Genomic DNA, 16363 nt, shown 5'->3' on the forward strand with positions numbered 1-16363 from the left:
CTTCTTTTAATATGTGCAGTTAAACTACCCACAGTTTAAGACATTAATTCATTTGTAAAACTAAAGAATACTTATAGCTAGCTAGTGAAAGTTAATTAGGCCACGATAAAAGTTGGATAATGAATTTTACTTATTCATGATGAGCGCAGTGTATAAATCATCATTAGCAATTTTGTACACTCCTTGACGAATCTTATCAATCATGTTATTACATTTTCCAAGCCCTGGTTATATCTAATGAGTATGTAGTGTACGTATATGAGTAAACTAGGAAACTGAAGTCTCCAGTGCCATTGGGCGCATTGCATTTCTTTTCTCGATGAAAATTAAACGAGTACGTCGAAATGCTTGGCTTTTAATGAAAAGATGAGAGAAAATATGTAAAATCCATTATCATTTACGAAATGAAAGAACGCCTCGCCGGAAATATACAGGCCTGCATCCAAGGCTTTCCACGAGGACTTAAGGAGAAACTGGAGCAGCTTTCTATGGACATTCTCGGGAGAACTTATTTACGGAGGCTTAACATTCTTAAGAGCAGTAAGTTCATTGAAACGAAAAGTTTTAAAGTTCAGCTGCATCCAGAAACGCCACATCCGTTATAATGCAGTTACAAGAAGTACACTACTGTGAAAGAGGCATTGTGAAATAGCTATAAAGACGTCCGCCATCTACTATTGTCGGCCAGGAAAAAACTAATTTTTCTTCAAATGTATATTATAATGCCTTCGCATATTCATGACGTGCAGTCCAAAATTTCTGTTTAACTTTCGTGATTGAGAAAAATTTTACCATCGAATGACGCTAACCATTCAACAGTCATATTCATTGGCTCTTTTCTTACATGATTTGAGTGGAAGTTTGTCACAAACGAATATGCGTTAGGCAAATCATAAAAAATTCACCCATCCACTGCAAAACTTAAATAAGAAAATTTATCATTTTTATGCGTAAAAAGTATATTAGTAGTGGTCTTGCATTGACTAACACTACTGAGTCTTTCCTTAATCGAGAGAGAAATTCCAGGGGCTAAATGATCCCATGCATCGACTCATCCACTGTTATAATTACACCCGCATATCAGGGTGGAAAAAATAGATATTTTAAGCGGCAAGAGTAGGACTGAAAAGTATAGAGAGCTAAAAAATGAAACGAGACGAAAGGTGAGCACGTGAGATTTCGAAGTCTACGATGACAGGGTAATAGTTTTCCGGGACTGCCTGAAGCATAGCTCCAACTTTTAGGTTACCGATTAAAATAAACTCTTAAGAATGGTATGTGACGTAAGTAAATTAAGGTGCAACGACTTGGACAATATTTCCTCTGAAAAAGGATTTGTTTATTCAAAAACCGACTTAAAATTATCGTTTTGTATGTCATCTCTTCACCGATAAGAGATGACAGAAGAACCTCGAAAGGTGATGATCTGCCGAGTAGTTAACGTAATTTCATCAAGTACGCTACGATTCAGTTCAGTATCTCCGGTTGCACCTTAATCACGGCTTCAGGTATCAAAAACGGACTCGGAATGAATGATTTCGTCATCGCAGGTGATCGAATTCCATCACTGCCAGCAGGTGGAAAGCATGCTCCCGCAAGTGATGGGCCCCGTGGCATTGACGGCACGGACGTTCTTTAGCCGAAGACGGCCTTGGAACCAAGCACCACGCGTGACATTGTCAAGGAACGACATCCGAAGCCAGGGCTAATCAACGATGATGGCCCTGTTAACGTTTTTCTCCTGCTCTCACTGATTGCCAAACGCCCGTATTCATCTGGAGACATCGGAGATGCATGGTACACGAAGTGGTGTCCACGGAACTTCGCAAGAAAAAAATCTATTCTTAAACTTAGAGTTGTGATGCTAGGCCAAGACGAGCGTTCCTCCATGTCAAGTAAAATTTTCGATGGATCAATTTCCTGATCTTTCGAAATGACAGTTTCAGCGTTGTTCTTCTGGGCCTACATGAGCAACTTCAAATGTCGTGTGAACTACAGGCTCACAATACCCATACGAGAATGTACGCTATAACAACTTAACATTAGTTATGGGCATTTTGTAGGCAAGGGTAAACTGCATTGAGCATGAAAAGCATAAATCATACACAGAAGAGCATCAATTTATTTTCTTGATTATTTCATACAGTAAACTTCGCTATTAATCAAGTTAATAAACATTTGGTGATCTAAGTAAGCACTAAAACAGTTGTAAATTAAAGTCATTCCGAAATAAACACGAATCGACGAGTTTCTAATACAGAGCCTTCGACCTTAATGTTGCAGAAAAACGTAATTCTTCATTTGAGCCGTAGAATAAGAACTATTACTGCTATTTATTCTAAAATACGTGAGGTATTTATAACTCTTTATTCTGAATTACCCCAGCCTCCATTATTTCATCGAACTATTCCAATACGCTCTGCAAAAAAAAAGAACAGTACAAGGCAATTTTGTAAAAAAATAATTCATTTCCCGACTAATTAAATTAAGTACCCGTCGGTGAAAAATCGCGCGATGGGTTCCAGAGAAAAAAGGACAGGGATGCACGGAGTGGACATTCTTGTTTCGTGTAAGAGCCCGGTGAAAACGCTTCGTAATCTGGCTCAAAAATCTACTATCGATTAAAATGAAAAATAATTATAGAGCTTGTTATCTTAGCCAGTCCTCTATCGTTCGAACTCAAAGGCGATTAAAAAGATCACAAAGCCAGGAATAGTTTCGGCAAATACAAGCGTACCTCTAGGGGTATCAAGACAATACACAGATAAAGATGGGGAAAAAAGAACAGGTCTATCTTTCGACCCATCTATTTATCGACAACTCTCTCGAATTTTCGAAGAACCTCGAGTCTCCGAGGCGAACTCAAGTGACTCGCTGGCCATAGGAACGTGCCTTGCACAAATGTTGGCATAGACGAGCATTATCACTGTTCGTTTACGATAGATAAGCTGCAGGCACAATGGGCGAGGCGTGATGCAACGTCGGCTGCACACTGACCGCAAACAGAAAACGTCGAAACCAACAAAATTAAAAAAATAATATCCCTAACGAAATAGGCTAACGGCGATGGCAGGAATCTAAGTATCCCCCTAGCCCGATTTGGGAAGAAAGCGGATTAAGCCGTCCTTCTGATGGGATGATTAAAATGTGGAACCCCCGACGCTTTCTGTTAACAATAGGCGAATGATAACGCCGATTTATTCCCAAACTTTTAATCTCTCCAATTCCCTGGACATCTTACCGCTAACAGAGTTTCCACCTAACCCTAATGCGACAAATGACCTCAACTGCCGCTCTCCTCCTTTATAATAACAACAACCAGCAACAGATAGTAAATACAGCAAAACCTGCGAAAAGCGGAATCGCGAGAGAACCCACGATTTCCCAGGAAATGCAGGTTTTCCATCTTAGAAAGATTGAATCAATGTATGTGGACGTTCTTGCGAATTAAAAAAAACGAAAGCTATAAATACATTCTTTAATTAAATTATGAAAAGAGAAAGTCCAGAAAAATACATAATTTAAAGAGGTTTACTATCGAATTTGGTGTTAAAATGTTTTTTTGAAAAACAATACCAGGAGGAGCAGACAGTTGAAAAAGCCTGAAAAATGTATTTCGCCTGTATCAGATTCAAAATGCAACTGATTCATAGAAACGATAGAGGTTACGCTGAATGTTTTACCTCCAAGTTTCACGGATTTTGTCTTTCAGAGGTTTCTTTATGCTTATCTGAGAATAAAACATTCATAATTTATTTTGGTTCCTATACTTCCGGCTCTGGAAGCTTTCCATCCGAGGCAGATTCCGCCTCATACAGGTTGCACTATATTTCTTTCATACTTCGTCCGCCGCAGTTACACACAACTTGTCCGCGCATTCAGTGATTCATTACATTCGCACGTTCACATCTCAACTCCCCCATCAATCTGGTGATACTACGTATTTACGATCACGAAGAAACGACGTGGGGTGAGGAGAGAGAGTAGGATCACCTTGGGAGAGGATCTCGGCATCTTTCGCGGACATAAACACCTGCTCTCGAGTTACAGCGAGCGACTCGCCCATAGGGTATAGACGCCCTTGTTAGTCATAATCCGTTGGTTTAACCCATCCCCCACCTCCACAGGCGGTTGCGATAAATCTACTTCCCAGAGCTTTGCTGGCTATAAACTATTATTCTCACTAACAAAGTTATTCTTTTCTGCATTTATTTTTTCACAAGATAATGTTCGCTTGAACACGAACTTAGAGGCCTACCAATTTGTTTTTGGTAGCATTTACCAATTTCAAGGGTAATTCATTTCCCATACCAGGCACGGCCAGGCCGAATGCAATAACGGGATAAGTAAAGAGTTTTCAGGAAGTCTCACTCAATAAGTGTAAATTCAACTGCAATACATGTATCACTCATGGTTGATATACTATATATTCGAAACGTTTATGCATTTTGCTTCAAAGGCTACCCATTCAATCACAACGACGCACATTCATTGGTGAATCACCGTGTGTGTATTTCGTCTTAAATACTCATTCATGCTCATGATTGTCTATTTTATCTCCGAGTCCCTAAATAAAGATTATTGCATTGCATTTTTAAGAACAAAAATAATAATATGATTGAAATACTCTACGATTCGATTCAACTATATTGTTTATTCTAAAGTAATAAAACTGCATCAGGCCTCGCTTTGACAAAGTAAAAATAATATCTTATTGAACGACGCAAGAAATGCAGCAACGATCAGTACGCCCATCCAATTACCGATAATTATATCCGTGATATCCAATCTGATATCCGATATGATGATATTATGAGGGAGACAAAAACTTTTAGGCAAAATAAAATTATATAATAAATAGAATAATTACTGTCAAATTTTAGGATCTTGAAACAATGTTCGCGCAGTGGACTTTATAATAATGTAGATCTGTACATGCAATGAAGAATCTCACAATTTCAAATACACCTGCAGCAATAAAGTAAAATAATAATTTAATCATTGCTAGAAATCATTATCTAGAAGACGGAGGTGTTTCAACATTTAAACTCTCAGGAATGCAATTCCCAAAGCGCTGGAGGATATTCGTTTAGACACATAAAATACGTGCGATTTTCCATTTGGCAAAAAACATATTGGTCACGATACGGATGTGTCATCGACATAATTGTGCAAAAGTATCGCGTGCATCAAGACGAATGAGACCAGCCAAGAGGAAAATAAGACGCTTGAAAATGCACTTATGGAAGCAGAATCAAGGAACACACAAAAAAAGGAGGCTAATTCCAAAATGTCTCCTGGGACAACATCTTACGAATTTTGCGAAAATAATCTCAACGATGAAAACCATAATATAACTATTGAAAAACGAAAGACATGCAGAATCATTTTATGGTATCCATTGAATTTATATCATTCCTGCATAGAATGATAGAACACTCGTTATTTGCTGTGCTTCTCATGACATCGTTTGGCAGTTCACATTCACTATCATTTTTTCACTAACGAGCTACCCTTTGATACGACTGGTATCTAAGTGGTAATGCATAGATCATTACTTCGTTTGACCGAAATCATGCAAAGATTAGCTTAAGTTAAGAAGGTGTTAAAAAAAGAATCAACTACTACGTTCAAAGAACTTTGCGTCGCAAATAATGATACGGTTCGTCGAAACGTTTGCATTGAGATATAGCGTGTATGCACAGCATAAGGAACAGAGCAAATGGACATTAGTGAAGTGGACCAGCGGAGAATAGAAACATTTGAAACATGGCGCTGGAGGAGAATGCTGAAGATTAAATGGACAGATAAAGTGGAGTACTATATATGAAAGACCAGAAGGGGAAAGGACCAAAAACAGACAGAACTCTACGGCAAAGAAGAACTTGATGAATTGGACAAAAAGCAGTGGAAAAATGGATTAGATAAAAACATAATAGAAGGTTAAATTGAAGGTAAGGTCCCGTGAGGAAGACCAAGAGACAAGTATATAGGACATAGTAAGAAGGACATAAAACAGAGAGGGTTTCAGGGGGAAGGAGGGAATTAACCCTCAATATAGAAGAATGAAGGGCTGCAGTAAGTCAATCATACTGATGAAATAGTGTAGATGACGATGTTATAATTACTTCACCAATAACTGAAAATAGTGATTCACGCCGAATATGACGGACAAAGGTGTCTTAGGATAAGTTTAAAATGGTGCATGTAGCTCAGAAATCATTAATACAAAAACGAACAAATTAAAATAATCAAAAATTAATCAAGATAAAATTATATTGGAGTTTAATTGATTTAGCTGCGCATTCACGTAACAAAAGCGAACGCGTTCACATCACATCAGAATGGCATAGTAATTCCAGGGGGAGAAAATTCAGAAGAAATCGCTAGTTAAATGAGCAATACAACTACTTTTAAGTACAATAGTTGTACTTTTACCCTCAGTAGTAAAACTCGGGGAAGCATCAATCGATTCCCCTTTCCGAGGGACCCGGCTATATCGAATCTTTTTAAAACAAATTCAGTTCAACAAGAATTTTCACATAAAATCTTATTCAACGCACTTGCTGTCATTTCATTTGTAACTTACCTACCTAAAGGAGAGTGGAATTTCAGTTTGTACACCGCAGAGGAAGGTTCCGTTAGCATCTTGAGGCACAAGACACAAATGCTCCACTCACGTATAAAGGAGCCAATACAGGAGCCAAGTATCAATAAATGAAAAAATTAATGCCGGCTTTAAACGGGTGCGTGTTTCCTTGCAAGACTCCTCGGACCATCCCTGTGAGTATAATTCTCTCCGCGCTCCTTTCCGGGCACCAAAGTTCCCTAATGCCACAAAGAAGCTAACCGAGAGCGCTGTTTCTTGTAATTCGAAGCAACGAACAAATTAATTGCAACTGAACGCATTTAGTCCTCGATTGACGCTGTCGAGAGAGACAAAGAGATGAAAGAGAAACGGAGCCCCGTTTATCCGCTGAGGACCAATTAAAATTCATTCCTTTTAGCGAGCGTTGCGACATTTTACGCGAGTGGCATAGCGTTTGTTACCTTAACTCGGGCATACAAATCTTATGCAACCAGCGTCTTACAGGAACGAAAAAATTAATACAGCAAAGTCGACACTGGGAAAGGTTTGTGAAATACGAGTGGTCAATGGGGTTAAAAAATATGACCTTAAAATTTTGATTACGTTCCTGACATATGCCAGCACATATGCAGAGTCCTAAAAAACACTGCGCTCTATGGAGAAGATATGATTGGGAGGAGGTGGGCATAACATGAAAACAATTGAGCGTGAGAAAGATCAGGCTTGGAATGTAGATTCTTATCAAACACTCCGCTTAACCTCATTGCTGAAACAGGGATGCCTGTTAATTTGTCATAAAAAATTCCGGCTAAATCAGTTATCTTCTCCAATACTTTCGCATGTTAGACTTGATGTCGAAGATCGGGCATAGGGAATTGAAGATAAAAAATAAAAGGAACTCCTATTGTGTGATAGATTATAAATTTCAGAAATCAGAATTAACTCAACGACAATTCTTTGACAATTCAACTCTTGGTGACGAGACAATTCGATTTTATTTCATAGCATTTTCTACCAGTTGGTATACGGGTATATTAAACCATCAAATAAGACCTTCCTGAAGTATAATATACATATTTCTTACGACTTTGATTATAATCAGAGGCTCTTCTTCTAGTTGTTTTAAGTGGGTTTTTCTCCGAAGTTTTACAAAGGAATTCATGTCTCGACTCAATAGAATTGTCCTATTAGGTTCTTTGTATTCTCCCTTCTCTCTCTTTTGGTCAAAAACTCTACAATGTGTAAATATGCATAATTACAGTATTTCCATACCTATTTCTGTGTGTTCCTTTTCATATTTCCTCTAAATATTTTCATACGTTACGTTACAGAAAATGGACGAGAATTTTTTTATAGAGAGAAGCATTTACAAATAGAATGACGACGAAATATATGACAGAGACTATTGCGGTCCGATTTAAAAATCGTCTCTTCAAATTCCGCTCTCACACTGCAGGTTATGTTGCCATTCACGAGTATTCTCAGACGCCATGTGATTTCCATGATCCTTAAAAATTCAACTCCTCTTGGAATAATATTTTTCGTTTATCGTCACCAAAAGCAATGTCTACTGAGTCTATCCTATGAAGGGTCATATACCCTGCAAATGAAATGATGTTAGGAGCGGGAATATAATTCGGACTTTGGTAAGGAGACGTAAAAGTAATATTAGCAAATAATCATATGGAACTTAAAGTTCTATCAAATCAACCCTCATTCGAGACGGTCTCGCTCAATAACAATGGAGAAATTTACGAAGTTCCTATTCAAAACGGTTAAAATTGTATGTACGTATTCATCGTACGCTTTGTTTTTGTGAAGGGAATATAAGCGTAGATTGGAGAATTTTGGTTTGAGGATATATGAGAGAATGGAGATAATGAATTAGGGTGAAAGGAGTTCCAACGAGGAAACGCAAAGTACGACCGGAAAAGATACAATGTTTCTGGGAGAAATATGAAGAGGTAAGAAAAATCGGAAGGAGAGGATATTGAAAGGTGATGGTAATGCTGAAATGGGAATAGAAAGAAATATATTAGTTAAGTGAGCTCAAAGGAAGAGATTCGAAGACATTTTGAACGAAGTGAAGAGGACCAGTAAGTACGAGAATCTTAACAATGAATTCTTGCCAATAAATTATCTTCATAATGCAAGACGTTTTTTTTTAACAATACATTGAAATACTGAATGTCTTGTGAACTCACGGCAGTGCAGAGGAAGTGGGACAAGGGGTAGACTGGATGATTTCAATGCGAAAAAAAGAGAAGGTAGGAAAAATTAAGATGAAAAAGAAGAACAAAAATGGTCACGCGTTTGATAGGCTTAGGGGAGTTTCTGAGGGAAATCTGATAAAGACATAAATTGTACATGAAGGCGATGCCGTAGGAAATGAACAAATTGGGAAAGGGTGAATACTATGACTATAACTTGGAAGTCGATGAAGTTTGGAGGATGTTACATTGTACAGAAATCTTTCAGTAGTCCAGAAGAAAGCAGCACTGAAACTTTTCAATGACTGTTCAAAAACTACTTAAGAGACTAAATAAGCCATTCAACTTATTTAGTGGCACTTTAGTCCCGAGGGCTGAGTATTCGGTTATGATCCGGATTCAATGTCTTGAAGATGAACTTAGGCAACCCCATCTTCATTCCCTGCGGTGGGATTCTCTGATTTCTAGAACTTAATTGAAAACCAAACGATTCCACAGGGAAAGTAACCAACCCCCTGCCATGAATGAGAGAATTTCACAACGTCAGTGTCTTTCGGCTTAAATTCTCCCCTAACCTATCAAAATTTACTACGGTGACTTAATTGCTCGTAAAATTCAAACTCGTGGCGCGCGCCTTTATTCATCCAAGCACTTCCGAAGTTGAGGCTTAATGCTCATATTATCAATACATCATAAACTTATTGAGTTTAGAAATACGAGGCTGAGTCAATAAATAAGTCGCAAACCCCAGGGAGACAAACGCAGGAGCTATTACGAACATTTCATTGGGAACATTTGGAACATCTACCATACAGTCCCCACTTAGCACCCACTGATGGTTCGGGCCCCTAAAAAAAATCATTGGGGTGGCCGACGTTATGAAAATGATTACACGGTAGGCCGTAGAGGTTACTTGTTGGCTGCGACAGCAAACAAAACACTTGTTTGCTGCCGGCTTATCAAGGACTTGTAAAGAGGTAGGAGAGACGTCTGAATGTGGGCGAATACGCAGAAAAGTGAAATAAATTTCAGGAAGTTACTTTGATTATTATTGCCTCTATCCAGTTTTGCGAGCTATTTATTGACTTACCCGCGTATTTTAACAGCAATAGCCCATTTGCCCCAGGGGTTAGAGGAGAAGAATGACGCGCCCAAGGGTAATTCTCGCATGGTGCTCGACGCTCTTCACAAAGCTTCAAAATGTTGCTGGTGAAGGGAGGCGAGATGGGACAACGTTACGTGGAACCAGAAAAGGGTGAAGTCAAGTCTTTTGGCAGAACGGCTCACTCCACCCAGCTCACCTCCCAAGGAGACAGCCTGATGACACACCTGCCCCGCGCTTGCATCAGTGAGTGAGGAGCTGGGAGATGGGAAACGGAGGGAAAGGACTAGATCGCAATCCGCAAGGATTCCGCAGAAAATGATGTCATCAGTGAGGGGATTCCGTTCCTTGAAGGGGAAACGAATAGTTTTTCTTCCGCTACTTTACCATTAATCCAAGTCTTATTTCAATTAGCCTTACTTCTTTCCCCCTACTAGTCTTCTCGCACTCAGATATCTACCCGAAAGTGTGTGTCTACCGTTGTAAGAGATGTTGACGGAGGGGGACGCCATGGTGGATGCAATGCCCAACCAGATGAGGTCATGCTGAGTATAAAAACAATTAAGTAAAATTATCACATGTCCAATAAATATTTTTAAAAATTGTTTAGGGCGAGTTTTTCATCCATCCATTACCGGGTAAAAAAATCAAGCAGGGTCGTTGCATCGTGTAGCATATGATAGTTAAGTGAGCTGAAACCCTTCTAGCTGTAGTCTTTATGGTTTTTACGTAAAAGTGTCGATTTCATTCTTATTCCAGCATGTAATTCCACCATATCACGTCGGAATCAATTAAAATTATCTCAAAGTGATCTCGATCACCCTTGGTAACACAGCAAACTAAAAGTTTAGACTCGTCATGAAAAACTTTAGTTTAGGGCATATCACCAACAAAAGGGATATTCCACAAGGTCGGCTACGGTGCTGTGCGCCAAGTTGATCGTGCTCTTTAATCTAGAGTTTTAGGCAGCGCGGCACGCCGTCGCCGCCGCCAGAACAATAGACGACCGTGCGGAAAGGATGTGATTCCACTGAAACGACCTGCGAGTGATAATGAACGGCTGGGAGCGGAAGGCGGAGCAAAGGTGCAATGAGTAATCTTTCCGGTTGGGAAAGGGCGAGACGAGGGCTTTTGAAAAGAACGGAGGCGGAATCATGACACAGACGAGTGCGATAAATGCCAATGACCGGGTACTAGGTACCTACGATGTTTGTTCAAAAATTTATCGAACTTTTTTATTACAAAAAACTATTTCACTGATAAATTATTAATCAGGGTCTCCTTCAAATTAGTCTCTTCCCAAAAGTATATACTTATCCCTACGGTGTTTTCACTTTTTGGAACAGCCTTGGAACGCTTCTTCCGGAATGCTCATAAGCTCCTCCGTCGAAATTTTCTCTATCTCTGGAATAGTGGCAAATTTTTTTCCTTTGAGCAGGGTTTATAGTTTGGAGAACAGGAAAAAGTCACATGGGGTGAGTTCTGGGAGTTTAAAAAAAACAGACTAGTTGAGGACCGGAAATTTGAAATTCTGCCCTCTCGATCGCCGATGGGAGTGTATTTTTCTTGTCTTCAGATCCCATCTGCTTTATCTAATCGATCTGTTTTACCGAATTCATTTTCATTTACTGCTCATTTTTGAACTGTGGCATAAAATTCTTTGCTTGTTCGAAGATATTCTTAAGGAATGAAGCCAATGTTTCGGAGATTTGTGCAAACTTCCAGTAGCTGTCGCCACGTCATTTTAAACTTCACGTTCACGTCGACACCCGTCTTTCAAATTACTTCCTGAACAATCAAAGCGGCAGTTGGAAACAAAAAATCTGAATGAGAAATATTTCCTTGCGACTAGCGAGAGCGCTTCATTCAAGTTTAATCCAGTGAATATTAAAACTCAATCATTATTCCTTATACGTGACTACTAATAATCATAGCAGTGAATTTTCATGAATGTCTTTACAGGCGATAAAGGTTATTTTTATCCGATATATAGATTCCCTGGTGGGTAATTCAATCTAAATTATTGTGAGAGACAGCTGAGGTCGATACTTGAAGAATGCCATACATAATGATTGGAAACTAACACAATGAACAGGCTTTACGTCCCTCAGAAAATAATATTAAATCCAACTTGTTTCACTAAACTCGAGCATTTTCATGGATAATTATTCCTGAAATCTTTCGCAAAATATTTTTTTGATAGTTAAAATGAAAAAATTAGGCTAAATCACTACATGCGCGGTGAAATCAATGGGATTGGGTTTACTTCTTTTGGGGCGTGATTCGGTTTGCTAAATCTTACTTTTTTCTCTTTCCACTGGATTTCTTGCTGCTCTACTATCATCCATGGCGATAGAAGTCACGCCCTTGGACCAAGGCTAATCCTAATTGTATGAGGGCATGGACTCGTTGCATACAAAGAAGCTATGATATTTTTGTTTAGCCATTAAATTACGCGCAGTATTACTGAATAAAGTTATTTCTCGTCAAAGAAAATCCTTGTAAATGGAGGTCCAGATTTAACAGTGTTTGACTCATCTGATATCTCAATTTTCAGGGTGGATCACTCGAATTTAATAATAACCATTACGCCAACCCCAATAATACTGAAAATTTAGATATTAAATTTCAGCTCCCCCACTCATTCACAGGAAACTAAACAGGAAGTTTTTCTGCACTCAAAAGTGGCATTCCTTAAAGGAGCTGAATAATGAAATCACTCCAGAAGTGACAATTGAGGTCTTTGTCTTAAATTTTGCAAGACAGGAGCAATGTTGAACAGTGTAATCGAAAAAAAAGTACCGTACTAAACACTGGAGTTCAAACGTAAAAACAGTACATATTGCTTCCGACTTTGCGATGTAGCATGAGTAAAATGATTAAAAGACGCCGAACGCCCTTTCTTGTGTATTAGGGAGGAGTTCAACCGATAGAAAAAAGGCAGATGAAATAGTGAAAACGAATTCTGAGAGAGGAAACGGTGCCAGAGGTTATCGTAAAAAGAAATTATCAGAGGGCTGAGGCAGCGGGGACAGATATATGATTTTTAAATAATGTATCATCAACCGAAGGAACATATCACCCAGAGCAAACGAACAAAATTCATGAAAAAAAGAAATCACGGTTGCATCTCCGACACAGAGCCACCGACATTTACGCAAGAATAGTGTAAGAACGTTTAATGGTAACGTACACTGCTAAATCTTAATTAATTTTTACTGTTAACTCAATTGAAGCGTTCATTTCCATTAGGTTACTCATCATCAATTAATATTTTAATCATTTCGAAACAAAATTATTCTCGGCCAGCGACGAAATACGTTTTTTATCCTCGTGATTTATGCACAGTATTAATTAAAAATTTTCTGGTAAATACCAGCATGCAACATGTGAGCACAATTCCACGAACAAGTGCATGGACTGGCTATTTTAAACAAGCCTTCAGGATTGGTACCTTATGTATGCTTGGCATAATGTAATTAATAGTCAAATCTCTCGGGAAATAGCCCAAAGCTCGAATTGTAGGATACTAATCGGACTGGAATGACGCTGGAGCTGAACGCTTCAATGTAAGGGAAGGAAATATCGCGGGGCCTCGTAAAACTACACCACCACCATCGCCGCTTCCGCGGACGTGCTGGTTTCCCCCACCAACAGACCACCTACTCTCTTTTTCAGTTTCATTCAGCTTCTTGATCCGTCCAAAGGGGTGAAGAAAACGGGAGATCTTCGGGAAGACCGGTGCGTTTGCTCAAAATCTCAAGGCGAGATCCGCCGAAACGTCCGCGGGACGGGTTACGCCCCCTCCCAGCTCTCCTCGCCGCCCTCCTCTCCTCTCAGCCCAGGAGGCGAGGGTTCCTCAGCGACGGCGATTTTGAGCCGCTTTTCCTCCTCAGTCGGTCCCTCCGTCCGTTCCCTCGCCAGATGACCGCTCTGCTCCCCGCGGATCTGCGCGTAGCACGCTGGAGCGACGACGGTGGCCCCAAGCCGCAGGACCAACGGTAGGCGCGGAGGTTCGTCCTGGGACACCTCTGGTCCACCGCGACGACGCAGGTGTCTATTCGTCCGACTCCTTTCCCGCGATTCCTCTGGAAGCGACTCGGACAGACGGTATCGCGCCACGCGGCTTCACCGTCTTCGGCTCTATACATGCGAGATGGGCTTCACCGTTAGGGAGATTTCAGGAGGCTGCTGGAGGCGCCCGAAAGGAATACACGGTCTTCTCCTCTCGTCCCTAATTCTGCCGGCGGTCCTCCTCCGAAGACTCCTTCTCCTCCTCCCCCTCCGCTTTCTACGCCTGCCCTCGCCTACCGCGCAGCGAACTCGCGCCTGTCTCACACGACTCGGCTCACGGGGCCCGATAAACTCCGGAAGGAAAGAAGTTTGGTCGGAGGCAGCGCGCGTTACTCACTGCGGGTCCTGGGACTTAAAACAGGAGCTCCTCCCTCGTTTCTCCGCTCTCCTCGGCCTAGGTTCCCTCCCCGATCCCCCTACTACATCTGGGAGAAAACACAGATAAAAACAGTCAGTCGCCTCTATCTCCTCGTCGGGTGGGAATAAAAGGAACGCGAGACAGTCCTCTCAGGCGAAGTGATAGAGACGGGGACGTTGGGGTCGTTGGCGTACAGGCTCCCCACCAGCTTCCCTTACTTCGACCTCCTATCCCAATTCTTCCTCAAAAGGGTCCGCTCTCCTTCCTTCGAGGTGCCCTATGTACGTGACGCGAGCAGCGTGGAAGATCATCCGTCTTCTTACTTTGACTCACTTCACCCTCTCTCGCCTTTCGTCGACTTCTCTCCAGCCAACCAGACAGTCCCCCTTCTTGTTTACTTCTCGAAACTCCTATCCACAGTCGGAAAGTGTAGTGGTGTGGAGAAAGTAATTAACGCCTCGGATTATCTCCGCACGTATACACACATCCACACTCCGCGCAACAACCTTCCTCTTCCTCCCTCCGCAGTTGACGAAGACCCGCGAGAATGACTCGGTGACGACTCTGGGCGAACCGGCCCTGCTTCCAGGAACCGCGAAGGCACACGAGCCGAAAAGGGCTAGTAGACACGGTCCACGTGGTGACGCTGAGGTTCCGGTCGGGACGGGAGGGAACCACACTCGACGGATAAAACACACGCAGTCCACAAAAAGGGTGGTAGGAGGGGGAAGGGCCCGTCAGGTGTCCTCGCCGTCGACGGTTTGTTGGCTGGACGGCGGAGATTCCAAGGGCCGGGCGGGGTCGCGCAAGGGATTTTTCGGCGCACCGACACACTCCACGAACCGCTGCCTTGGCCGGCTGCCCGATGCGCCACTCGCTCCCCCAACGACGAAAACAACAACAAACAAAATGGCGACAGAACCAAACAAAACACCTCTCGAAGCCGGAGACCAAAGTGTAGAGACAAGTCTCTGGGCGAAGCGGCCTAATCACCTCCCTCTCGACGAGACAAGGGAAAGGTGTGGAAGAGAGATTGTGCGGATGAGGGAAAGAGAAGAGCTATTTCCGTGGGCGTGAATTCCACGTGGACTAGGACTAAAAATAAAACGCCCTATTCCGAACGCGCTAACGGGACACACAAACACTGACGCGGGAGACGGAGGGGACTGGGGGAGTGGAGGGCCATAAAAACCAAACCTCTCTCTCTCTCCGCGCTCTTTTATCTCTCCCTTTCTCACACACGCACACACTCTCTCTCTCTCTTGCCAGCACCTACTTCGCTCTGGCTACGACGGCGAATGCAAGCAGCGTACTGCGCGCGGGAGAGAGGGCGGTGAAGAGCGTGCCATCCATCGCACGCCCCGCTTCCCCCACCGCGGCGAGATCCCGCCTCCTCGTCCCGACCACCCCCTCCCGCGCCCTCCCCCGTCCACCCCGACCGACCTCCACGCCCCCTCCACCCAATCACCCCAATCCCCCTTGCCCCCTCCCCAGAAAATCCCGCTCCGTGACCTCCCCTCCTCCTCCCCTTTCCCCCCGAGCCGCCGCAACACATTTACTCACACATGCGTTCCCCTACCCCCACCCTCATCTTCCGCCTCAACCCACCCAACCTTCCCCCCTTCGAAACAGACGACGAAAGACCTTAGAAGCTTGCTGGAAGTAGGAAGAAGAAAGAGAAGGAAAGGAAAAAAAAGAGTGCTGGAGAGAGGGAGAGAGATAAATTGTAGGGGGAAGAGAGTGAGGCAAGAAGGGAGAGGAAACAGTCTTGAGTTCAAAAAGATGGTTTCTACCCATCGGATGTCGATCCCGATGAGAAGGAGGTCTTAAAACTTTAAAGAAAAGATGTCTTTCTGGAATTTCAACGAAAATTTCCTTTTACATCTCTCTCTCTCCTCCCCGAGAGTGTCTCGATCTCGCTCCGCGTGAGTTGTCGTTGCCCGAGGGTCGTCGTCGCTCGCCGCGCTGTATTCTTGAACCTCGTGTTTTTGGAATTCGAATCCGAATGAGCACGCCTCGCTTCTCAAACT

The 16363-nt window shown here is 42.2% G+C and overlaps 1 protein-coding gene across 1 annotated transcript in view; it reads right to left on the reverse strand.

Annotated features, from left to right (window-relative positions):
• Positions 1-15614, reverse strand: part of RhoBTB (Rho-related BTB domain containing) — a 169622-nt gene extending 154008 nt beyond the window's left edge. Inside the window, exon 1 of the mRNA XM_071585577.1 lies at positions 13568-15614. Coding sequence (XP_071441678.1) covers positions 13568-13585 — 18 coding nt within the window. The 5' untranslated portion in view covers positions 13586-15614. The remainder of the gene's footprint in view (positions 1-13567) is intronic.
• Positions 15615-16363: the final 749 nt, after the last annotated feature.

The sequence above is a fragment of the Hetaerina americana genome, unplaced genomic scaffold, assembly GCF_022747635.1.
Source record: "Hetaerina americana unplaced genomic scaffold, ioHetAmer1.1.p SCAF_2, whole genome shotgun sequence".
NCBI lineage: Eukaryota > Metazoa > Arthropoda > Insecta > Odonata > Calopterygidae > Hetaerina > Hetaerina americana.